General features: G+C 36.1%; 1 protein-coding gene across 3 annotated transcripts; it reads right to left on the bottom strand.

Annotated features, from left to right (window-relative positions):
* Positions 1–646: 646 nt before the first annotated feature.
* Positions 647–26,718, bottom strand: LOC578661 (lactadherin). 3 transcript variants are annotated; one of them, XM_030992435.1, is made up of 13 exons: positions 26,501–26,717; positions 23,285–23,469; positions 22,409–22,561; positions 22,078–22,219; positions 17,062–17,139; positions 15,157–15,341; positions 13,754–13,906; positions 13,440–13,581; positions 4,138–4,212; positions 3,568–3,752; positions 2,645–2,797; positions 2,311–2,452; positions 647–1,374 (listed from the first exon to the last, which is right to left on the bottom strand). In XM_030992435.1, exons 1-13 carry the CDS (start codon positions 26,673–26,675, stop codon positions 1,238–1,240), a joined length of 1,905 nt encoding a protein of 634 aa, XP_030848295.1. In that variant the 5' UTR covers positions 26,676–26,717; the 3' UTR covers positions 647–1,237. The 3 variants fall into 3 exon arrangements, with proteins under 3 accessions (XP_030848295.1, XP_030848296.1, XP_030848297.1); XM_030992436.1 differs by lacking the exon at positions 4,138–4,212 and having other exon boundaries at positions 26,501–26,718; XM_030992437.1 differs by lacking the exon at positions 17,062–17,139.

Genomic DNA, 26,718 nt, shown 5'->3' with positions numbered 1-26,718 from the left:
GGTTGGGGTCTTTCATGAATCAAATGCAGATATGGCATACACAAAAATAAAAAAATCAAACGAAAAAAATCAAAATTACCGACATATTTTAACAATTTTTTTTTTCTAGTATCAGCTAACAAGAAAAATAAGCGTCGTAAAATGCAATGGATAACAAAAGAAATTCTACGGTAGATACACACAATGAATAAACTGTACCAGGCTTATAAAAATGAACTCTACCATTCATATAAAACATACCAATTTTTTTAAAATTAATTATAAATAATTTGATTGGAAAGAAAAAAAAATGCCCAATTAAGATTTTACAATAGTTGATACAGTTATAAAGTCTGAAGATATATCCGATACCTTTAATTCCCATTTGTAAATATAGGACCCAATTTATCAAATAAACTTGATACACCCAATGAAAAATTACTACCCTAAATATATTACTTATTACGGATATAGTATCGAAAATAAACCGCTGGTGACATTCGTTTGTCTCACAATGTATCGTCAACAAGGGATCTAAAAGATCACGACGTTTCGTGTGCCGCTGCTACAATTCGTCAGGTGATAAAATATATTGTAAGCAAGCGTCTTTTATACTCTACGGATGGACCGGGTGGACCGGCGGTCGAATAGTTAGAACAATAACGGACCATGCCTATTGGTCGAGTACGCCAATGTTCTCCCCGGGCAGGCGAGCCGAGGCGACGGCCTGTTGATTGGTTGAGCACCCGTGTGCTTTGATCAATTGGCTTTGTCCGGTATTGTTTTAATTATTGACAGCCGCTCCACCCGGTCCATCCCTAGAGTATAAAAGACGCTTGCTTAATAATATATTTTATCACCTGACGGAGTGTAGCAGCGGCACACGAAACATCGTGATCTTTTAGTTCCCTTGTTGACCATACATTGTGAGACATACGAATGCCACTAGCGATATCATTTTCGATTTAAGAGTTGTTACGAGTTATTACGAGCTATTTACGGTCTATCACGGATTGTTACGAGTTTACGAGTTGTTACGAGTTGCGACGGATAACTATGAGCAAATTACGGGCATTTCATGACCTGTTTACGAGTTGTTACGAATGGCTACTTGTTAGTTACGATTTTTTGTTGCGATTTTGTAGATTTCGTACGTTTTCCAAAATCGTATACAATACGTAAGAATACGTAAAGTATACGTACCTATTCGTAAAGTACTCGTAACTACGTGTTAAGTGCTCGTAATAGCTTGTACCATTCAGTAAAGCCATCGTAGCACGACCCCGAATAAAATCGTAAACAGCTGTATGGGCTTTGTACATGTTCTGGGCGATGCGTTCATAGCGACAGCTCCTTCACATGATGTCTTCAAGGTTGTTGATACTTCAGTTGATGCTGGAGTTTAATAGAAAATACTAAATTGTTTATTCAGTTATTCATCTATTTACTCTTTTACACATTAGATTATTTATTAAATTTTTCATATATTAATTCCTTACATCATTTATTCAATTCAAATAATCATACATGTACAGGATGGCTCATTTAAAAGTGGTCTTCTATGAGGTTTTGCTAAAGGTATAGACCAGTTCTGGGAACGCCCCCCTCTCAAAAAAAAAGAAATGGAAGCTCTTATTACCAATACGTTTTGACTAAAACGTGATGATACAAATTTTGCCGGGAACCCGCCTAGTAAATTATATAATTGGTAAATTTTCATATCTATCCGGCCAGGATAGATATCGCGTAGTCCCATATACGTCTTTATGTGTACAGCGCTTGTGACTTTACCAAGAGTGGGCCAAATTTCTTATCACTTTGAAGATTCCAGAACCTTGCAGTACACACCAATACCTATATGGTAGATGATCAACCATTTCTGATCGATTCCACTACGTTTCTTTCACAATGCAATCGCATGACAACCTCCATACCAAATTTTATTATAGACAACACTCATTAGACTGCATTATCACATAGTGACACACCATTAGGCATAATAGGATGATATATATACAACATTATGTAATCCAAATTAGTCCGTAAATAATCATAGAGCAAATTGCTGTTCTGGGAATTTGTTTTTCTTCTTCTCATTTGTTAATATTTCCAATGATTAAATGATTAAAGTTAATAATGTTTTTCTTTATTATAAAGCATTTCATAACCTGAGCTGTTATATTCTTTACTCTGTTAACCATGAACCCCCCCCCTTCAAATATTTCAATGGGCAACAACCCGTGGCCGTCACCCTGGTAAGCTAGCTCATGTAATATATACCACATCACATTTTACCCTTTCTTTATTTGAATTAAGGCGACTGAAACTCACCAAGGAGTTCTTCAAAGAGCTCCATACGAAGAGCAATACGTTCATGCCAGGTGTAAGGTAAAATGCGAACATATCGACACGATATTGGCACGGGAAAGCGATTGTAAACCACGGTGTATCGGTCACTATTGCCGGGAAAGATCTGAGGAAAACACGCAAAATCAATCACTTGATAATAGAACAACGTGTAATTTCAAAGAGAGAGATAAATGCTATAATTAACATTATTAAGAGAACAATAATAATTAAGAAACGCTCTATAAAAGAATCACATTTGACTGGTAATCGACCAATTAACTGATTAGGGTCGAAGGGTGAGTAAATTGGTACCTACGTTGTCGGTGTCAGTGTTAGTGGGGTCTTTCACTGTATCAAAGGTAGTACTGTCTATACTGCAGGCAATCTTGAAGCTGGTTACCCACTGGGAATAATCCTGACGACCTTGTGTTGCAACTCCTACGATGCTGTACGTAGCTAAAAGATCAACCTGAGATTTGAATGATAATGATATCGAAAATGGAAATAGTAAGAACTGTGTTTGTATATATATATACAAACTTGTTGTATTCACCCTACGTGAATTACCTCGTTAATTCCACATGAACAAAATTAGCAATAGTTAATACTAAAGTCCGGCTAACATAATAGCGGCAAACGACGGAATCACAACGAAGCTTCATTTTATTCTGACGACTGCTCTAAACATTTGTTTGGGGATTTTGGGCATTAAGACCTTGCTGTTGTTCGTTTTTTTTTGTAGAGGGTGGTATTTCCGGAATTTGTTGACATTTTCTGTTTATTTAATTAAAACTGTGTCCATTTCCTGAAGAAAGTTCTTCAATAGAATGCAGATGTTGATTGGTCTGGTGTTTCAATTGCGGGTAGCTCATTCTTGCATGCTTGATCGGAAGTATTTATGTCGATTAGTTAATATGTACCTATAGTAATACAGCTCAGCGCTCGGAATGGGTGTGTGCATCAAATACATGTATAATTGAAAATGTTGTTGATCATGAGCCCTGAAAACGTCGGGATTAAATGTTAGATATAGATAGTTGAACAGATTTACAGTCTGTCAGTGTTTTTGGAAGGAAATAACATTTGAAGGAATATTTGTTCTTGTGATCTCTTGGTTGAGCGAGTAACAAGGTAAGACAGGTTTCGTGTTGTGACGGAGAGATACCCTTTATGAGCTTGAGAAGCTTCAGGAGTGAGACTTCAAACAAACAAGAAAAAAATTCAGGAATAGAGACTGACCTGAATCCACTGGTTCAAATCGTTTGTTTTGGCAGACCATCCTCCATACAGGGCTCCGTCTCTGGCTATGTTTAACCGTCCTCGAAAAGGACCGTGGTTGGCGTCGTACTCACTAGAAGCTGTTAAGCTCGAATCTGGGATTGCCCCACTTTCTAAGCCTATAGGGCTAGCATCCTGGAAATGCCCTATTTTCAAAGAAAGAAACTTGGCCTAAATGAAATAGATTCATTTGTTCTTACAAAAGTCATGTATCTAAAAATAATACATACTGACAGGAGCTGCATGCTCTTTTAACGCAATAAAGTTACTGGACATCACTCATTAGTATTTTAATTGAATTTCTTCCTATTTAATTCATAACGTCTTCGAGTTTATATAGGCAACATGGTGTAACCGACAAATAAATAAACGTGAAAATGAGAGCACGATTAACATCTAAAGTACTAAACACTTACTCATATATAGATGTGCCCTTTTACCAAAAAATCCCAAGAAAATCAAGAACAAGGAAAAGAACAACAACAACAACAAAAACAACAACAACAACAATCAAACCATTTATTTCTTTACCAACAGGGATTAAAGATGTCACAGTTTCTGAGTGTACAGGTGTCAGTGTTGGGTTTGTCGAGGGTTTGGTCGTTGCTGTAGGAATAAGAGTGGGGACTATTGAGAACAAAGATTACAATAATGACTGGGAACTGTGAGGGACGGAAAGATGAACGATGGCGATGAGGTAAAATTGTGTTAACAACGAAATGTATATATTAATGATGAACAGTACAAAATAGTGTAAAATACACAATAAACAAACAACAACAACAGCAACAATAACATTAACAACTAAGAAGATATAAGAGCAAGTAGGAAAAACTTCTATTTGGTAGGGTTTAAAAAAATTTCCGGACATGTTCCAATCGGCAGGTGTTAAGCAACGACTATATGGACCATTTTGAGTGGAGCAGGAATGATATTCTAATACTATGAGATTTAAGTAGTTTGGTTATGAGTACTGTATTCTTACGTATGAACCAAAGCACCATTTCTTTTCTTGGGTCAATGCAAACACTACTTTGCATAGTTCTGAATGCATGTATATCAATTAAGATCAGCAACCCCATTACATTCTTAAGGCTTAATTCGTTCCACGATGCTTTCGCATCGGATCGGGTAGTCTAGTTACACGAACATTTGCGAAAACATTCCCCCCATATATCCATGAAAGGTCGGGTAATTCAAATGATAATGCTAATCTTTTACACATTTCTGAAAACTATCCAATGCAATGTCGATGTGTCGATAGCTAACTATTTTACTAACTCTTATGTGGATTATTCACCTCGTATTCAAAAGTATGGGGTCAAGTTGCGACTTTTTGTAGATTTGCTGTAAGTCTTTTAGAAAATGTTCGGGTATACTTGACATAACGCTTTGGTGATACGAGGAGTGCATTCACAAGTGCTGCATGGGGAATTAGGGGTTGATCATTCACAAAAGTAAGTTGATTTTTGTTGTTATTCTCTTATTCTAACTAAAATACTTCATTTCATCAATGTTCAGTATGAGATAAGACACTGAACGAATCATACCTAAGGGGCCTATTCTTGGACTGTTATAATTATGTTGGAGTTGGGATATAAATCTGTTATTCAACTGTTTTTTTTAAACCCGCTTAAATCTGATCAAGGTAGCTGTGGTATTGATAACAGCCTTCCCATAACTATAGTGCCCCGAGTAATATCGAGTTTATCATCTTGCTCACCTGTTAATTGGTGCTCACTGATATACTTTTTACTCGGGTTAAGATTTATTAGAAGCATCCCTTATGTAATTCCGCATAATGGTGAGAGATCCGTAAAACGACACCCCCAAAAGTGGTTTTCGATATTCAGTTCATTTAGATTATAACGTGTTTAGCGTACCAGCAAAATATTATATAGTGGCGTAGAGAAGAGCAATTAACTATTAAGTATCGTTGCTTTAAAGTGCCCGTTCAAAGAAAATCACAAATATGGCAAATAACGTATCACTAGAAACTGTTAGGCTAACAGATGGCAATCGTACGAGTTTAGCTCAACTACATATCGGGTGATTTATAAAAAGATAAATAAAACCAAAAACATAGCATTTAGGTTATACGAGAGATTCTCCAGAAAAATAAAGATTTTTTCAATGAAATCACATTATTAACCGGTTTCGCCCAACCAGACGACGAAGAATAAACATAATTGCAATGCTGTTAGTTCTCACATTATAATGAGTTTAGTGTATATAAATGTGATGGCATTTTACACCATTCAAACGGAATATGAAACCGATTCTGATGAATAAATTCTTGTATTTTAAATACACAGGATAAGGTTTAATGAACAATCAAAACAACCACACTTTCAAATTGGAACCACCCCCCCCCCCCCGAATGATAGCGTAGACGGCATTTGTTCCCTCTTGAAACACCGAACATACTGCGGCGTATGCAGCTGGATATACAATGACTTTATTATTTTATCCCTGCATTTTTCATCAAAATAATTCCATGCGGGGGGTCTAGAGTAAAGCAATAGATTAAACACTAAAGCATATCAATTCCTTTCATAGCAAAAGTGCTCCTCACAATTTCTGTAAATTTGACAGTTTAACGCTACAGTTCAACGCCTTGACCGGACTGTGCGGTATCTGTGCAGTTCTGTGTGTAGAGAGGTCGGGCCGTATTCATTATTTCTTGGGGGTGCATAAATTGCTCTAATTATACGTACGCGTGTAATGCGCAATTTCATTGTGACGGCACTAAACCCATCCCACTCATTGGTCCCCTATTTTCATAATGGTACTGACCCAATGAAATGTGCAGTGCGCTCGTACGCGCTGCGCTGCGTGTGTACATGTACTGTACTTATGCATGTTCAGTTATATGTGTATGCATAGCATTACGTACATGTATGCATACACGGCTAGCTGGCACAAAACCCTGGTTCGCGCTTCTAAAATGGGACATGAATGATTTGACATGAAAATTGACGGGGCTAAAAATGAATCAATCAAAATGAGCTTTATATGTATGAAAAGCTTACGTATTATATGTCATTGTCTGGGATTGAGGATTTACAAATTTGACGCAAAACGCGTTGCTGCAAAGTTGAAGATTGGTATATTGAAAGGCAATCGAGCACAGTGCGACCGATCAATGGACATTATGTATGAGAAAGTAAAACAAGTTAAATGGATTGTAAAGTTTAACGTCAAAATGACGGAGGTTTTTTTTCAAGTAAGGGCATGGTTTTACATGGAATGTAAAGGAAATGTTTCCTTCTTCTCATATCTCGATTGAGGATATTATACTCAATTTCGATTTTTTATGGTAAAGAAAAGTGTAAAAAGATGTCGAGAATTTTACAATATGTCATGTAATATAAAATGCGCGCCGGTCGGTTGATCTCCCAAAAGGAGCGCGAAGGAATTGATATGTTAGTTTTAAAAATCAATTAACCTTCTCTTTAATGGTCAAAGATCCACAAATGCCTCTGCGATCGTGTAACATTTGAAACCTTCAAAGTATAAGTACACTCTACCATGAAAATATGAAGGATTATAAGCGACTCGAAAATACGGTGAGAAATTAATTAAAGTTTTACTAAATCGAAGAGTACATTCTGTATATGGTACACGTTGGATTAATGATGTAATTTTTAGCAATTCAGATAATAATTTTCCAGAAATACCATTATAGGATCAAAAGGACCTTTGGGAGTTAAGCAATGAATAATATAGTGTGTGTGTGTGTGTGTGTGTTTGTGTGTGTGTGGGCGTGTGTGTGTGTGTGTGTGCGTCCCCATTATTCTCGTATTGCAACCCTTGGCTATTAAAGATTGCATGTATAGTTCCAGATACTACTTTTAAAAAAGTTAAGGGAAAGGGCATCGTTCTTCCAAAGTTTTCATAGGAAAAAACGAAAATCTGTACTAGAATTGTTATTATTCAGAAAATAGCATCGAATTAATGATCATCAATTGTTGCATTACACTGAAGGTCCATCGGTCTTGAAAAGTAATACAGTTTATAATTCTTAAGCTAAGTAATTCTGAAAATTACACGGGGGTTTTATTGCACCCAATAGAACAGGAAATTACCAATATTCTGAAACCGCTATATAATATTCCTGAAGCGAGATGCTCTTTTTTATTTCAATATTATTTGATTCCGTATATTTTGATAATTCTGATAATTAGATGAGGTTATCATGGCATTAAAGGTGGATTTTTTTTCCTAGCTAGCTTCAATAGCTCAACAAAAACCATGAAACAAACTGGAAAGTTGGTTTTCTAGCAAGAGACGTTTGATATTCTATCGATCCATTGGCGAAATTGATGGGGCCTTATACGTATATGGGACTACATGTAAGTGATTACTTAAACATATTTGGGCTTACACCCAGTAAATGAGATCGATTGATCGATCTGTTTTGAAAAACAATACACAAATATGTTTGAATAATTGAAATTTCTCACAGAAAGCATTACATTTATATATTAAAAAATGTAAGTGATTGTAGTACAGTTACTCCCAGTTTACATTTAGATAAATGTTTAGTAGTAAACTTTACTCTATTTATTACTTACCACAGCGCCCTCCAGTACAACATATTGATACAATGATCAAAATTAAAGCAGCTGCGTCCTGAAACATTACTGAAGCCGCCAATAAAATCACTCGAAAATATCAAATGGTAAACACCTTAAATCAAGCAGTGAGGCATATAGACTATACTGTCTCAGAAATGATCTGACCATCCATCTGAGGAGCTTCAATTATTCATTAACTAAATGTAGTTGATATTATATAACGAATATAAAGATTCGAGGCCTCTGATTGGTCAAAACTGCAGTCATGATATTCACTACTGACTGTTTAGGTCAATGATCCAAAACCAGCAACTTTTATTAGTTTCGACTGTCTACTGTCTGTTTTCTCCTTCATTTTTTTTAAAATGCATTATGTCTCTGCTCGTATTCACTACTCATTTCTTTATTATTTAGTATTCATGACGTATAATACCTGAATTTCTTGAGTTTTTGTGATATCTGTTCTTTATTCTTGCTTCATATAGTGTCAGATTTAATGGTACAGTTTAAAGAAAAGTACTATCGTGTGTCTGTTTTTAAGAATATTATGGAAGAAAGTGTGTTGTATAATAATATATATTGATAGGAAATAATATCAAGCATTCTGCTTATGATAGTTGTCCTCTGGATTTATCTTGAAAATAAAAAAAAATTAAAAAAAATCCTCTGGACGGCCATGCATTATGGCTCAAGGCATGGGCACACAGAGGATTTTTTTAATGTTGGGAACCGGGGTAAAATGCAATAAATTGTTGAAAATTTATTGCATTTTTTTTTTTTTTTTTAAATTTATGGAAACAGCCCCTATCCTAGCCCCCGCTGCGTACAGTCATGGTTCAGTGACAAAGCAATGGCCTCGTAACTGTGAGGCCCCAGGATCAAAACCGTGTCGATATGTTATATTAGTTCCCTTTTATGGGGCATTAATCCTAATTACTGTCATTTATGACTTAAGGGCGTAGGTCTTCTAGTTGATAAGCATAGTATTATACACATGCTTTAGCAGTCACGCAAAACACACATTGTCAAATTATTATTCAGTAAAATCTGGGAATGTATACTATTATCTAGATCTATTATTTTAAAATTATTTTTAAATTAATTCCATGAATTGGGATAAAACACAAATATTCCAACTTAATGAGCGACAGTGTATATATCTATATATATATATATATATATATATATATATATAATATATAAAGAGCAACAGACAGAGAAAAAGAGATAGTGAGAGAGTGTAAGACCCGAACAGACTGACAGAAAGACAGAGGCAAACAGACAGTGAGAAAGTGAGAAAGCAAGAGAGAGAGAGAGAAACAGACAGACAGAGGGGGAAGAGAGAGAAAGCGAGAGAGAAGGGGGAGGTAGGGAAAACAATATACATGTAATCGTACATTTTAATCTCGGATCTAATTGTGAGCTTTTACAACGTTTCGCAGTTTGTTCCATATCAATTACTTGTGTTCGTTGTCATCAGTAGTAGTGTCATACGTAGTAGTAAATATTGATGTTCACATATCAAGGCGTTGACTTTAGTTCGGAAGGGGTATCTGTAAGCATCGTCTGCAGAGAACGAAGAGGGCGATGTCTTAATTGACATGAATGAAAATTAGAGCAGGTAAAGGCATCGTTTAACAATGTTAAATCTAAAATGCACGGCCCTACGTGTTATCAGTGTCTCTGATATGGTGTGATATTGAAGCCCTAAAAGAATTGCACTTCAAAATGATCAAGAAGTACCTCAAAAAACCAAAAATATTTGAGTGACCGGTTTTACCATACTTGTTTTCCCCAACTTGTTTTCCCCAGTAGACTGTACTATGTTATGAAAACCGTTTGGCAAACGGTTTTAAAAATGTGTAATTCCAAACATAAATATCTTGATAATCAGACAGACGATCGGCTTGCAAAAGTCATGCGGTTCCTGGCTGACCTAAAGGTTTATAATTATCACTGCAGCATGAGCTAAATCCAGGACTTTGTTTCAGAATCTGGGACAATGTAACCGGATCCCTTTAAAGAGAATCAAAACTTGTTGTTGATAATGCTGGGCAATGGGTTCCATGATTTCTAACCAGATGTTTTCGATTTAAAGCACTCATGTTAAGGTTTGTTTGCTGAATGCCAAAAAGGCGAGTTCCATCTGACGGACAATGTATTTTGAAAGTGAATTAGCTCGCATATATATAATCATCCTACACTTGTACTCCCATATACCTTAAAGGTAGGGTTCAATTCCAATGCTAGATCCTGTATCCTGCACTGGACCGGATTCGTGTAGTGACTCAAGAAATTCATGCCACACTCATACAATAGGAGCGACAGATACTTTTAAAGTAGATATTCATTGATTTTAAAAACTAACTTAATTTCATATTACAAAGTTGAAACTTTGATTCGACAAGGTTATCAAAATTCAATGCTTGGAAACATTCGAAGTAATGATTATTATAATTTATAAAACGCTTAAATACAGCCCCGGCATAGCACCTGAAGAGCTCTCCGAACGCTCCTGAGATGTGTGAGATCACAGTATGGACACGATTTGCACAAGCAGACGATGTCCCATGATATGACAAAATAAAGTCATCTTTTACAAACCAGGTTTTTAAAAACGCGTCGAAACGCGTCATATGACGCACGAAAACCAAGGTTTGTCGACAAAACTCCTTTGTGAATTCGGGCCAATGTGTATGTTATCTTGTTCCAACACAATTGCTCTCTTTTTTCGTTGACTATTAGACAGTAAGGAAAAAGTGATAACATCAACTCAAACTCAAAGAAATGCTTATTACAAGCAAAATTTATGAAATTCTCTTCGTTATGGTGATTAAAGTTTTGCCTTCATTCACATCCATTGTTTAAGGTAAACTTCTCATTGAGTGATAACAAAATAATAGGGTTTTTCAAGGATGTTACCTTATATTTAATGAATGTCTTTCGTCAATTTCTTCGATGTTTACCATCGTAAATGTTCTTTCTTGCATTGGGTATAAAAGTAACCTTTGAGTTTTCGATCGCTATTCGATATAAATACCTTATGCTCCTTACGCGTATGAAATGGCGCAGTGGACAAGTGAGCAGACAGAACTTGGATATCATAATACAAGAAATTAGTAGACTGTTTAAAATAAATAAAGGTTATCTTGTCGATTAAAACAAGCTTCTGTGAAAGCCTAGTTACATCATTTTGAACAATGAAGCACTAAAGCACGAGGCACAATTTAACTTTTTGTATTATATGGCCACACTTTAATACATAAGTCCCTAAGGCACAAACTTGGAACAAGACGATTTTGTCAACACTTTTTAAAGACCCTGCTGCTCATTCACCCGTGGAAGACATAATTATGAATAGGGTATCATTGGACAGAAAATAGGTTACTTTTTATCATGAAAACAATCCAAAAGTCATATTGGTTATGAATGTTCAATTAGGAGCCACCAACGTAGGGTAAACTTTTTATTGATACGCTCTGAACAATTTTACTTTGTTAAAAATACAAATATTTCAAGAGATTATTTTACAAACATTATGAACATGCAATTTCCATGAAAGTTTATCACCTACTATTATTCCCAGGAATTTGGTAGAAAAGACTTTATGTATGACAGTATTATCAAGTACAGTATTTCCTGGTCAGTTATCAATAATATTAAAAAAGAGCATAAACTTTTTTTTTTGTAGTATCAGCTTACAAGAAAAATCAACGTCGTAAAATGCAATGGATAACAAAAGAAATTCTACGGTAGATACACACAATGAATAAACTGTACAAGGCTAGTCAAAATGAACTCTACCATTCATATAAACAAAAAAATATAAAACATACCGAATTATATTAAATTAATTATAAATAATTTGATTGGAAAGAAAGAAAAAAAAATGCCCAATCAAGATTTTACAATAGTTGATACAGTTATAAAGTCTAAGATATATCCGATACCTTTAATTCCCATTTGTAAATATAGGACCCAATTTATCAAATAAACTTGATACACCCAATGAAAATTTACTACCCTAAATATATTACTTATTGCGGATATAGTATCGAAAATAAACCGCTAGTGACATTCGTTTGTCTCACAATGTATCGTCAACAAGGGATCTAAAAGATCACGACGTTTCGTGTGCCGCTGCTACAATTCGTCAGGTGATAAAATATATTGTAAGCAAGCGTTTTTTATACTCTACGGATGGACTGGGTGCCGGACCGGCGGTCGAATAGTTAGAACAATAACGGACAAGGCCTATTGGTCGAGTACACCAATGTTCTCCCCGGGCAGGCGAGCCGAGGCGACGGCCTGTTGATTGGTTAAGCACCCGTGTGCTTTGATCAATGATTTTGACGATGATTTATTTCTACTAGATCTAGATAAAAGTATACATTCTCAGATAACAACTGGGGAATATGGGAATAATAACAACTGGGGATAATAACAACTGGGGAGTGTTTGTTTTGCGTGAATGCTAAAGTATGTTTGTGCTACAGTGCTCATCAACTAGAGGACCTACGTCCTTAAGTCATAACTGACAGTAATGGGGATTCAATAATTCATTGTATTTTGCCCGACCCCCAACATTAAAAAATCTTCTATGTGGGCATGCCTTGAACCATAATGCATGGCCCTACGGAGGAATTTTTCCTAAAGTAATGAATTGTAAATAATACACTCTTTATGTTGTATAGCTCCCTCTCAATGTCAAGTTATTAATTAAGCTATGAAACAATGTTTCTTGACTGAAAGTGACCGATTAGCTATTTTCGTCTGGATATTATATATCACATCTACATATTCTGAGATTTGCATGGTCGCAGCTACCATTGTACGGCCGAAGGCGCTTTTTGAAAGTCATCAATTACCGGGAGCACCGGTAAATTTTATACTTAATTTTTTTCGAAAGCAGAAGTGTTTTAAGGGCTAAATTTTCAAGTGCTTTCAATACATCCACAGGGACCTCACTCATTAGCATTTTATTTGTATGTCAGCAACTTTTGAATACATTTCGTAAACAATCAAAGAGAAATTGCAGGCAGTATGTCTTTTCATGGCCTAAATATTGTGCCTAAATCTACTGACATGACTGTAGAGCTGATGAAAGGTTTCCTTTAAATAATGATTTTTCTTTTTCTTCATATTTGTCTCGAAATATCACTGTTCTGAAATATTTTCAACAACAAAAAATCAGGGTGCGTTCCGCGGGCAATAGCCCGGGGTGTCATCCTACTAGCTCATCTACAAACTCACCAAGGAGTTCTCCAAATAACTCCATACGAAGGGAAATATGTTGATGCCATGTGTAAGGTAAGAGGCGAACATATCGACACGACATTGGCACGGGAAAGCGATTGTAAACCACGGTGTTTCGATCACTATTGCCAGGAAAGATCTGAGGAAAACACGCAAAAAGAACAACGTGTAAATTCAAAAAGAGAGATAAATGCTAAGATTAACATCGTGAAAAAAAAGGAATTGAGAAACGCTCAATAAACGCATCACACTTGACTGGTAATCGAACAATTAACTGATTAGGGTCGAAAGATGAGTAAATCGGTACCTACATTGTCGTTGTCGGTGTTAGTGGGGTCTTTCACTGTATCAAAGGTAACATTATCCATACTGCAGGCAATCTTGAAGCTGGTTACCCACTGGGAATAATCCGCACGACCTTGTGTTGCCACTCTTACGATCCTGTATGTAGCTAAAAGATCAACCTGAGATTTGAATGATAATGATATCGAAAATGGAAATAGTAAAAACGGTTTTTGTATAAACACATATATGTACAAACTTGTTGTATTAACAAGACATCTATTTATATAACCCTAAGGAGTTCCTTCGTTAATTCTTCATAAAAAAAATAGCAATAGTTAAACTTAGCAATTTGTTTTTGGATTTTGGGGCATTTGAACTTGTTCTCCTTCCCTTTTTCTTCTGTTTTTGGTGGGGGAGGGGGTGGGGGTATTTTTCGGAATTTGTTGATATTTGTTGTTTATTAAATTAAAACTATGCCCCTCATCTAAGAGAAGTTCTTCAATGGACTGTAACTGTTGATCGGTCATGTATTTTATTCTCACAATACTCGGCTTTGTAACACATTTCATTCATGGAAAGTAAAATGTTCATTCTCTCAAAAATCTGTAAGACATAGTTTGCCAAACAAATGGAACACTCTACCTCCAGTCATTCGCCTATATAAAAACAGTCCAATGTTTAAAAATTAAATAAAACTGACCTTTTATTTTGAATACCATTAAATTTGCCTTCTAAACCCTCCCCCCTCCAATTTTAAATTATTTCATACTCGTTTTGTAGTGTTTTTATTTCTTTTTATTGTGTTTATCGCTGTATTTTGTGATATCTTTAACTAATATATGCTCAGTAATATAAATAATATAAATTATAATATTCGGGGAACTTCTTATACAAGGCCATCATGGGCTTTTCCTTTTTTCTCCCATTTCATTTGAAACTATTGTATTAACTGAATATTCTTTGTATCTATATAACCTTGTATGTTTTTTTGCATTTGTTGTGTTTTCTATGAAAAAGAAATGAATAAACGAACTCGAACTCGAACTATTCTTGCACGCTTGATCGGAAGTATTTATGTCGATTCGAGAATATGTACCTCTAGTAATACGGCTCAGCGCTAAGACTGGGTGTGTGCATTAAATACTAAATTAATACATGTATAATTATAAATGCTGTAGATCATGAGCCTTGATTACGTCGGGATTAAATGTTAGATATAGATCGTTGAACAGATTTACAGTCTGTCAGTGTTTTCAGAAGGAATTAATATCTAATGGAAAATTTGTTCTTGTGATCTCTTGGTTGAGCGAGTAACAAGGTGAGACAGGTTTCGTGTTGTGACGGAGAGATACCCTTTATGAGCTTGAGAAGCTTTATGGAGTGAAACTTCAAACAAACAAGAAAGAAATTCAGGAATATAGAGACTGACCTGAATCCACTGGTTCAAATCTGTTGTTTTGGCAGACCATCCTCCAGCTTGGGCTCCGACTTTAGCCATGTTTAACCGTCCTCGACGCGGACCGTGGTTGGCGTCCCACTCACTAAAAGCTGTCAGACTCGAATCTGGGATTGCCCCACTTTCTAGGCCTAGAGGGCTACCGTCCTGGATAGGGCCTTATTTTCAAAGAAAGAAACTTGGTTTAAATGAATTAGATCAATTTGTTCTTACAAAAGTCATGTATCTAAAAAATAATACATATTGGCAGGAGCTGCATGGTCTTTTACGCAATAAAGTAACTGGATATCACTCATTGGTATTTTAATTGTATGCATATGGCTCCGTTTAGTCTCATTTCACAACGCCCCCTATCGTCAGAGTCAGCAGCCTAACATGTTAGCCTATGGAATTTTGCCCCCCGAAATCGTTAACAATTTTTGTTTTTTTAAACGAAAAGCACATCCACCCCGACGTACGTTATCACTAGCTCTTTCATTTGAACCCTCATGTCCCATTGACTTTTGAAAGTTCACTCACCGTTATTTGATCAAAATAGGTTGCAAGATCGTCATTGCCTATAATACACATGTGAAACAAGTCGAACTTTGGACTCAGTTTGCCAAGCGATTTTAAGATTATAGGTCAAGCACACGAAGGATAAGAAGCATGAATTATCATAGATCACTTCTGCTTGGTTCATTTAGTCCATTTCATCCAACCCCCTCCCCCCCCCCCCCCCACCGTAATTTTTCCATTTAGTAAAAGAAAACATGAATATTCATGAACGGTCAGACAATACAGCCTTTTAGTACGTAACGTATAGTGAATAGGAATGGGCGATGATCCGTCCAGGAGGTAGAGGTCAGTGGTTTGTGCTGGCAATGTTCCAGCGAACGAAAATGAGACAACCGGAGCGATATGTCTACAAATAATGAAGACATTTCTTTGAACAAAAAAATGTTTGCAGTGCAAAGAAATATCGATGTCTGGAAATAAGTTTACACATCATTAATTACAAAAGTGACACAATTACTATTTTGCATGAAAAGCAAAAGCAACAACTTTAAACTGCTTCATCTTATTCCCTGTTAGCATCCAATGCTCCCATCTTTACAAAAAAAAATCCTGTGTCAAGATATGAACCAGAAATACACTACATGTATATCCGTGCAGGACCGAGACTCGAATCTCAAACCTATACATCAACTGCCAAGTTTTGAAACCACTAAAGCACCACAGTTTCGACTCTGACACTTCTTGTATAAATGATGTCTTCGAGTGATATCTGTTTCATAAACAGTCTAGGCCTACTGTCAATTGCATTACCTTTCAATTATCCTACTGGTGAAAATATTCACAATGTATCTCTTTTTTTTATTCCCCTTTCATTGGTTTAGATGGATGTTTCATCCATAAACAAGTATATCATTTGGCAATGTGTTGGCCTCGGTTGGCTCGTCCACTATTTGATTATAATCAGCCCTCCCCCCCTCTATTGTTCTCATCTACGTACATGACTTGTATATGCATATGCTTTAACTGATGCTGGTATCGTTTGTTGCTTTTATCTCTTCAATTGCTATCTTTATTTAAAAGAAAAAGATATGCCTAATCCATTGCCTCGGTAGTAAACAACACATAATTGTCTTTTCATTAATTTAGTCTTCGAGGTTAAATAGCTATTGAGTTCATAACGTCTTCGAGATTCTACAGGCAACATGGTGTAACCGACCAATAAATAAACGTGAAAATAATAGCACGATTATCATCTAAAGTACTACAAACTTACTTATATATCTTCCCCTCTACGAAAAAATCCCAAGAAGATCCAGAACAAGGAAAAGAACAACTACAGCAACAACAAACACAACAACAATGAAACAATTTTTTTTTTACCAACAGTGGGTTGAGATGTCAGAATCTCCGACTGTACAGGTGTCAGTGTTGTTGGGTTAGTCGTAGGTTCGGTCGTTGCTGTAGGAATAAGAGTGGGGACTATTGAGAACAAAGATTACAATAATGACTGGGAACTGTGAGGGACGGAAAGATGAACGATGACGATGAGGTAAAATTGTATAATTTTATATAGTAATGATAAACAATAACAAAAATAGTTTAAAAAAAACAATAAACAAAACAACAACAACAGTAACATTAACAACTAAAAAGATATAAGAGCAAGTAGGAAGAAGCGCCATGAGAATTAACTCGGAGCATATTTGTTAAAGCTCCTTTCGTTTAGGGATATGTTTTTGGATATCTGGACCACAACGCGAAATTTAATATAATTTACTTGCAAGTTAAATGGCAATGCAGTTAGTTAGCTCTTAAATCCTGTTAAGGTACCCTACCTAAACAGTTTTGCTTAGAGTAGATATTCATTGATTTTAAAAACGAACTTCATTTACATTATTGCAAAGTTGAAACATTGATTCGACAAGGTTATCAAAATTCAATGCTTGGAAACATTCGAAGTAATGATTATTATAAATTACAAAACGCTTAAATACAGCCCCGGCATAGCACTTGAAGTGCTTTCCGAACGCTGCTGAGATGTGTGAGATCACAGTATGGACATGACTTGCACAAGCAGACAATGTCCCATGACATCTCACACATTTTCAGTGCCTGTGTTTTCAACTTCTCTCGAGTTCTGTCTCTTACTTCACTACCGTCAGGCTAAATGTATAATCTATTGCCTCACTCTAAACCCCGCGCATGGTTTTATTTTGATGAAAAATGCAGCGATACAAAAATAAAGGAATCTGTCGCTTGTAAACAAAATAGGACGCCATTGTATATTCAGCTGCACACACCGGGGTATGTTCGGCGTTTCAAGAGGGAACAAATGCCGTCCTTAATATCATTCCGGGGGTTTTTCAATTTGAAAGTCCGGTTTCTTTGATTGTTAATTAACCCCTATCCTGTGTATTTACAAGCAAAATATTTTAGTTATCAGAATCAGGTCATATCCCCTTTTGAATGGTTTGACATGCCATCACATTTATATACACTAAACTCTTTATAATTTGAGAAATAATAGCTTTGCAATTATGTTCATTCTCTATGGGATGTCGTCTGCTTGGGCAGTGTTGGTCCATATAGTGACGACATTAAAACATCGTTTTTTTTCGGCGAATCTCTCGTATATCCCAGCTGCTATGGAGGTGGTTGTATTTGTATTTTTATAAATCACCCGATATGTAGTTGACCTAAAGCTTGTACGATGGCCATCTGTTAGCTTACCAGTTTCTAGTGATACATTAGTTGAAATATTTGTGATCTTCTTTGAATTTCACCTTTAACTGGGAGGGTTAATGTAAACCACACTGACGGAAAATGTCATTAAAATAAGGAACCCAGGATGTGTATTATTGATGTAGGAGAAAAGCATCACAATAGTGTCGGATCGAAGGTCGTCATGAGTGCACGTGAGAAAAAGATATGTGCCCCAAGATTGTAGCCCGTTAAGCTTTTCAGAGAACTTCTTTTTTTATTTGTTTATTTTATTTTTTATTTTTTTATTTCAGGACATGTTCCAGTCGGCAGGTGTTAAGCAACGACTACATGGACCATTTTGAGTAGAGTGGGAATGATATTTTAATACTGTGAGATATACCTAGTTTAGAATATTTAAAATACTGTAGTCCTACATTAACCAAAGTGCCATTTCCTTTCTGGGCGCAATGTGAACACTACTTAGATCAGCGAAAATGAGGTGTCGTGGTCGAGTGGATACGTCGCCGGACTGTCGATCGCAAGGTCCGCGGTTCGAGTCCCGCCATTGCACTAATGTCCTTTGGCAAGACATTGATCTACATTTGCCACACTCAACCCAGGTGATGTAAATGGGTACCTGTTAGGAATTAATTCCTTGAAATGCTGGAGCGCTGTATAAACGGCTGCTAGGCTAAAGCCAGGGTATTAATAAATGTGCCTCGGAATAGTAATATATAGAGATGGCGCTATAAAAATGCTCCCATCTTATCAAAGTTGTGGTAGTGTAACACCAAGCAGTGTCTTCATTATCCGGGTTTCTGCAATAGTTTTCGTCCAGTTCCGCGTTAGGATAGTTAGCTGGAGTCCTAGTGTGATTGTGGGGATACTGAGAGGTCCATGCTTGACAAGTATGATTGTTGATTGTCTGAGATAAGTTTCCTCTGTATTTCACTCCTGTAAGATCTTCCTGACATGCAGGTGCGTCTTAAGAAATACAATAAAACGATATTTTTTATAAACATGACAAGTCTGAAACTCTGAATAAAAATGTGGTCCACCCATTTTACCCGTGACATCTACATTTAAACACGGATGCGGATACTAAGATGAAGTCCACACATGGATGGCATCAAATGGAGTAAAACTGAATAAAAACAAGTCCTAGCTACTTGATTTTGTTGTTATTCTCATATTCTAACTAAAATACTTCATTTCATCAATTTTCAGTATAAGATAAGACACTCAACGAATCATACCTAAGGGGCCTATTCTGGGACTGTGATAATTATGTTGGAGTTGGGATATAAAACTGTTATTCAACTTTTTTTTTTTAAACCCGGTTAAATCTGATCAAGGCAGCTGTGGTATTGATAACAGCCTTCTCTTAAAGAGAATGTTCATTAATTAAAAAAACTAACTTTAATGTCATTATTGCATAGGTGACACTTTGATTAGCCAAGGTTATCAAAAGCCAATGCTTGGAAACATTCGAAGTAATGATTATTAACAATTACAAAAAGCTTAGATACAGCCCCGACATAGCACCTACAAAGCTCTCCGGTCGCTGCTGAGATATGGCGTCACATGTTGAACATGATGTGCACAAGCAGACGATGTCCCATGACATCTCACACATTTTCAGTGCCTGTTTTGTCATTTTTTCTTCAGTTATTTCTCTTACTTCAATACCCTCAGGCGAAATGTTTAATCTGTTGCCTCACTCTAAACCCCGCGCATGGTATTATTTTGATGAAAAATGCAAGGATAACAAAAACAAGGAATCCGTCGCTTGTAAACAAAATAAGATGCCATTATATTTTCAACTGCATACACCGCGGCATGTTCGGCGTTTCAAGAGGGAACAAATGACGTCCATGCTATCATTCCGGAGGTTTTTTTATTTGAAAGTGTGGTTTCTTTGATTGTTCATTAACCCCTATCCCGTGTATTTACATACAAAAGAATTTAGTTGTTAGAATGGGGGTCATATCCCTTTTTGAATGTTGTAAAGTTCCATCACATTTATGTACACTGAACTCATTATAATTTGAGAAAAAAAGCATTGCAATTATGTTCATTCTTTATGGGATGTCGTCTGCTTGGGCAGGGTTGGTTCATAATGTGACGGCATTAAAACATCGTTATTTTTCAGGCGAATCTCTTGCATATCCCAGATGCTATGGAGGTTGTTTCATTTGTATTTTTATAAATCACCCGATATGTAGTTGACCTAAAACTTGCATGATGGCCATCTGTTAGCTTACCAGTTTCTAGTAATACGATATTTGCCACATTTGTGATTTTCTATAAACCCGTACTTTAATAGTGCCCCGAGTAATAACGAGTTTATCATCCGGCACACCTGATGATGCTCACTGATATACTTGTTACTCGGGTCAAGGTTTATTAGAAGCATCTCTTATGTAATTCCGCATAATAGTGAGAGATCCGTAAAACGACACCCCCAAAAGTGGTTTTCGATATTCAGTTCATTTAGATTATAGTGTGTTTAGCGTACCAGCAAAATATTATACCTTGGCGCAAAGTAAAGCAATAAACTATTAAGTATCGTGTGCCTTAAATTGCCCTTTCAAAGAAAATCACGAATATGGCAAATTACGTATCACTAGAAACTGTTAAGCTAACAGATGACCATCGTACAAGTTTGAGCTCAACTACATATCGGGTGATTTATAAAAAGACATATAAAACCAACTCCATAGCATCTAGGATATACGAGAGATCCGCCAGAAAAATAACGATGTTTTAATGACATCACATTATGAACCAAATCTTCCCAAGCAGACGACATCCCATAAAGAATAAACATAATTGCAATGCTATTATTTCTCAAATTATAATGAGTTCAGTGTATATAAATCTGATGGCATCTTACACCATTCAAAACGGGATATGACACCGATTCTGATGACTTAATTCTTGTATTTGTAAATACAAATGATTAGGGTTAATGAACAATCAAAGCAACCACACTTTCAAATTGGACCCCCCCCCCTGAATGAAAGCATGGACGGCATTTGTTCCCTCTTGAATTGAAACACCGAACATACCGCGGCGTATGCAGCTGGACATACAATGGCGTCTTTTTGTTTTGTTTACAAGCCTCGGACTCCTTTAATATTTTATCCCTGCATTTTTAATCAAAATAATACCATGCGCGGGGTTGAGAGTGAGGCAGTAGGGACTTTTAATACTGTGAGATTTAAGTAGTTTAGTAATGAGTACTGTATTTGTATGAACCAGGGACCTTACTCATTAGTATTTTATTTGTATGTCAGGAACTTTTGAATACATTTCGTTAACAATCAAAGAGAAATTGCAGGCAGTATGTCTTTCTACCGACATGACTGTAAAGCTGATGAAAAGTTGGCTTTAAATAATGATTTTTCTTTTTCTTCATATTTGTCTCGAAATGTCACTGTTCTGAAATATTTTCTTCTTCTCATTTGTAAATATTCCTAATGGTTTGATGTAAAAGGTTTATAATGTGTTTCATTCTAAAACATTTCATAACCTGAGCAGTTAAAATCTTTACTCTGTTAACTGTGAACTCCCCCCCCCCCCAAATAAAAAGGGTTAACTAGCTCATCTAATAATATATATATATATATGTATATTTACTACTTTGCATTTTACCCTTTCTGTATTCGAATGACGGCGACTGAAACTCACCAGGGTATTCTCCAAAGAGCTCCATACGAAGAGAAATATGGTCATGCCAGGTGTAAGGTAAAATGCGAACATATCGGCACAACATTGGCACGGGAAGGCGATTGTAAACCACGGTGTTTCGGTCACTATTGCCGGGAAAGATCTGAGGAAAACACGCAATATCAATTACTTGAGAATAGAACAACGTGTAAATTCAATGAGAGAGATAAATGCTAAGATTAACATCGTGAAAAAAAAAGGAATTGAGAAACGCTCAATAAACAAATCAAACGTGATTGGTAATCGACCAATTAACTGATTAGGGTCGAAGGGTGAGTAAATTGGTACCTACGTTGTCGTTGTCGGTGTTAGTGGGGTCTTTCACTGTATCAAAGGTAACACTATCCATACTGCAGGCAATCTTGAAGCTGGTTACCCACTGGGAATAATCCTCACGACCTTGTGTTGCCACTCTTATGATGCTGTACGTAGCTAAAAGATCAACCTGAGATTTGAATGATAATGATAATGATATCGAACATGGAAAAATTAAAAACTATGTTTGTATATACACATATATATACAACATTGTTGTATTATAAACAGGACATCTATATAAAACCCTACGGAGTTCCTTCATCAATTCCTCAACTTAGCAATTTGTTTTTGGATTTTTGGCATTCGTATCTTATTCTCCTTCCCTTTTACTTCTGTTTCAAGTAGGGGGAGGGGGGGGGGGGGGGTGGGTGTATTTTTCGGAATTTTTTGATATTTTCTGTTTATTTAATTAAAACTGTGCCCTTTATATAAATACATTTCTTCAAAAGAATGTAGATGTTGATTGGTTATGTGTTTCAATTGCGGGATAGCCTTTTCTTGCACGCTTGATCTGAAGTATTTATGTCTATTTGTGAATATGTATCTGTAGTAATACGGCTCAGCTCTCAGACTGGGTGTGTGCATAAAATACTTAATTAATACATGTATAATTGATAAATGCTGTTGGTCATGACCCCTCTATACGTCGGGATTAAATGTTAGATATATATATAGATATTTGAACAGATTTCCAGTCTGTCAGTGTTTTCGGAAGGAATTAATATTTGAAGGAGTAACAACGTGAGACAGGTTTCGTGTTGTGACGGAGAGATACTCTATATGTGCTTGAGAAGCTTTATGGAGTGAGACTTCAAACAAACAAGAAAGAAATTCACGAATAGAGACTGACCTGAATCCATTGGTTCAAATCGTTTGTTTTGGCAGACCATCCTCCAGTCAGGGCTCCGACTTTAGCTATGTTTAACCGTCCTCGAAAAGGACCGTGGTTGGCGTCGTACTCACTAGAAGCTGTCAAGCTCGAATCTGGGATCGCCCCACTTTCTAGGCCTAGAGGGCTGCCATCCTGGATAGGACCTTTTGTCAAAGAAAGAAACTTGACTTAAATGAAATAGATTAATCCCTTCTTACAAAAGTCATGTATCTTAAAAATAATACAAATTGGCCAGAGGTGCATAGTCTTTTAACTCAATAAATTTACTAGACCTCACTCATTGTTATTTTATTTTTTATAAACATGAAAAGTCGGCTGATGTTCTATTCTGAATAACAATTTGGTCCACCCATTTTACACGTGACATGTACATTTAAACACGGATGTGGGTACTAGGATGCAGTCCAGGGTAGATGGCATCAAAGGGAGTAAAACCCAACCAAAACAAGTCCGAGTTTCATAGTTTTGTTTTGATTATCTCATTCTATTCTTGCGATAATAATAACGTGTTAAATGATTATATTTCATCAATTTTCAATAATGGATAAGACAATGTACGGATCGTGCCATAGGTGCCTACTCTTGGTCTGTGAGGTCATTATTAAATTGTTTTTCTTAAACCCGGTTAAATCTGATCAAGGCAGCTGAGGTATGAATAACAACCTTCCAATAGTGTACCGAGTAATATCGAGTTTATCCTCTTGCACACCTGCTTGGTGGGTATAGCTGGTATACTTGTTACTCGGGTCAAGTTTTATAAGAAGCATCTCTTATGTAATTCGGCATACTGGTGAGAGATCCCTTACGACATCCCCAAAAGGGGATTTCGATAAAAGGTAATACATTTATAGCGTGTTTAGCGTACCATTAAAATATTCTACCGTTGCGCAAAATAGAGCATTAAACTTTAAATTGGACTTAGTAACATTGTTCAGATGAGAGAAAATGGTGCTCAGGTAGATACTTCAATGCTAGATGTACATCCTTTGTTATTTACTCTAGCTGTACACTGCTAATCTCAATCTCATACGACCATCAGACCGACATAAAATGGAAAGAGAGAGGCTAGGGAGTAAAGAACATGTATAGCGCCTCACTCCCCCGCCGTAAGTCGGCCCTGCTGCATCGCCGGGGCATAACGCATGATATAATCTGACCTTTTCTATTACATAATAGAACATAGTACATCAAATACCCCACAACATGAACAAAACAAAAAAAATGTAACAAAAACAAAACAAATCTATCCCTTGAAACGTTTTGCACATAAAATAACATTTATCACTACGCAACGCGGAAACACTTGATGATGTTTTGCCACTTTGCCATATGCTTCTCAAATTTGTTTTTCTTTTTTGCAATATCTTCTTCAGTGGATCTATAAGACAAAATATAATTATTAAATTGTTTCAAACTAGGCATACTCTCTTGATATTTACAACGTAAAATGAACTGTTTACCAAGTAAAGTAAGAAAATCAAAGGCTGAGGTGGCTTGCCTTTTTGGTTCAGTAATTCCAAATAAATTTATCCATTGTCCCGGGTGTCGCATTGCAAAAAGAGCACAGTGAGCTATTTTTCCTTCCTATACGTGCCTGCCATCCATTAGTTGGTATTAGGTTATTCATTAGTTGGTATTATAGGTTATTCAAAATGTTAAAGTGCGTATTTCGGAGTCTGGAGTCAATTGTAACATTTGCTGGTAGAGTGAAAAGATTTGACACTTGTCGCTCATTCATATTATACAGCTCATTGAAACGAGTAGATACCTTAGACATTTCTGGTTATTAAGTCTTAGAAAAGTTAGATAAAGTTGCTTCGTCATTTTGTTATGGATTTGTTTGAATTCGGAATCACAGATAACAGTAAGAAAATCTCTTAAATCTTTAACGAGATGGGGATAGTTTTGCTGCAAAAAGAAATGCTTCCATGCTCCTCTTTAACAAAAATAACAATCTAACAATACAAAATACTCAGTGAATTTTAGTCCCTAATCTTTAAAGTCTTTCCATCGCAGTGGACGTCCAAATTCATATCTGCAACTTTTACAAAACCTTTTTCTTTTATATCTGGTTTAAATATAGATTTCCCGTTTAATATGACAGTTTTGTTATTCCAAATACATTAGTTAGCCATATCGGTTTTCTATTCAAAAAATGTCCCTGAACCATTTTGACACTTCAATGTTTAAATATTTCATATCAAAATTACGATAAAAAATACATTTTCCGCCGACGGGTGACAATTTAAAGCATATGTTTTTCCAACCTATAGAATTTGACGTCAATAGTCTCGTAAGTTGGAACCCATTTAATCTTCTGAGCTTGAAGAATCGATTTAATACAAGCCATTTTTAAACCTCCCTCATTGTACTCCTTTACCAAGACTTCACGTTTTATTCTATCTGGGCCCCCCATACGAATTCGTACAGTACCGTGTTAACCTTATGAATAAATGAATCGGGAATGGACACAATGCTGGCTACATACAACAGCTGGGAAATAGCAACAATGTTAATTATTTGAATTTTTCCATATAGTGACAGATTCCTGGCTTTCCATAAGTTCAGTTGAGATTTGATAACATTCTTTGGAGTTGTGCAATTCTATCTTCGAAAGAGTAGGAGATATCGTTTCCGAGAATTGTCAAAACATTATCAAACTTTATATTTATTTGAATTGCTGGGTTTTGTACGTTAAAGTGTCCTATAAACATTTCCTTCGTCTTTTCGTAATTCAGTGAATGTGACGAACAAATTTAAAAATAATCAAGCATAGCCGTTAAATAAGAATATAATTCGAAATTGAACAAAAACCTGCTAGGTCGTCTGCGTCCATAGAAAATTTAATTTCGTCAATATTCTTTAACTTTGTGCCCTGGATATTTTGGTTTATTCTTACATTTATTGCCAGAGTTTATATAGCTAAAAAAAAAGAGGTACGGAGAAAGGGGGTCCCCTTTTCTTACTCCTTTTCCTACTGGATAAAATCCAGTTGAAATGCTATTGTTCATTAATCATTACGCAGCTATCCATGTCTTTGCAAAGAACATTTACAAAATTGCAACAATTATTTCGAAAATTGAAATATTTCAACACTTCTATTAGAAATTGATGATTTAGAGTTTACATTTAGACACATGTTTTGTAGTAAACTTTGTCCTATTTGTTACTTACCACAATGCCCTCCAGTCCAACAGATTGATAGAAGGACCAGAAGCAAAATAGTTGCGTCTTGTTCCATTGCTGAGAGCTGAGGCCGCCAAAAACACTCGAAATTATCAAATAGTAAACACCACAAAACAAGCAGTGAGGCGTATAGACTAGGCTGTCTTAGAATTGATCTGACCATCCATCTGAGGAGCTTTAAACAGTAAATGTAAATGATATTATAT

This window comes from Strongylocentrotus purpuratus, unplaced genomic scaffold, assembly GCF_000002235.5.
Source record: "Strongylocentrotus purpuratus isolate Spur 01 unplaced genomic scaffold, Spur_5.0 spur5_scaffold_2, whole genome shotgun sequence".
Lineage (NCBI taxonomy): Eukaryota > Metazoa > Echinodermata > Echinoidea > Camarodonta > Strongylocentrotidae > Strongylocentrotus > Strongylocentrotus purpuratus.
This window is presented reverse-complemented; position numbering and strand designations above follow the sequence as displayed.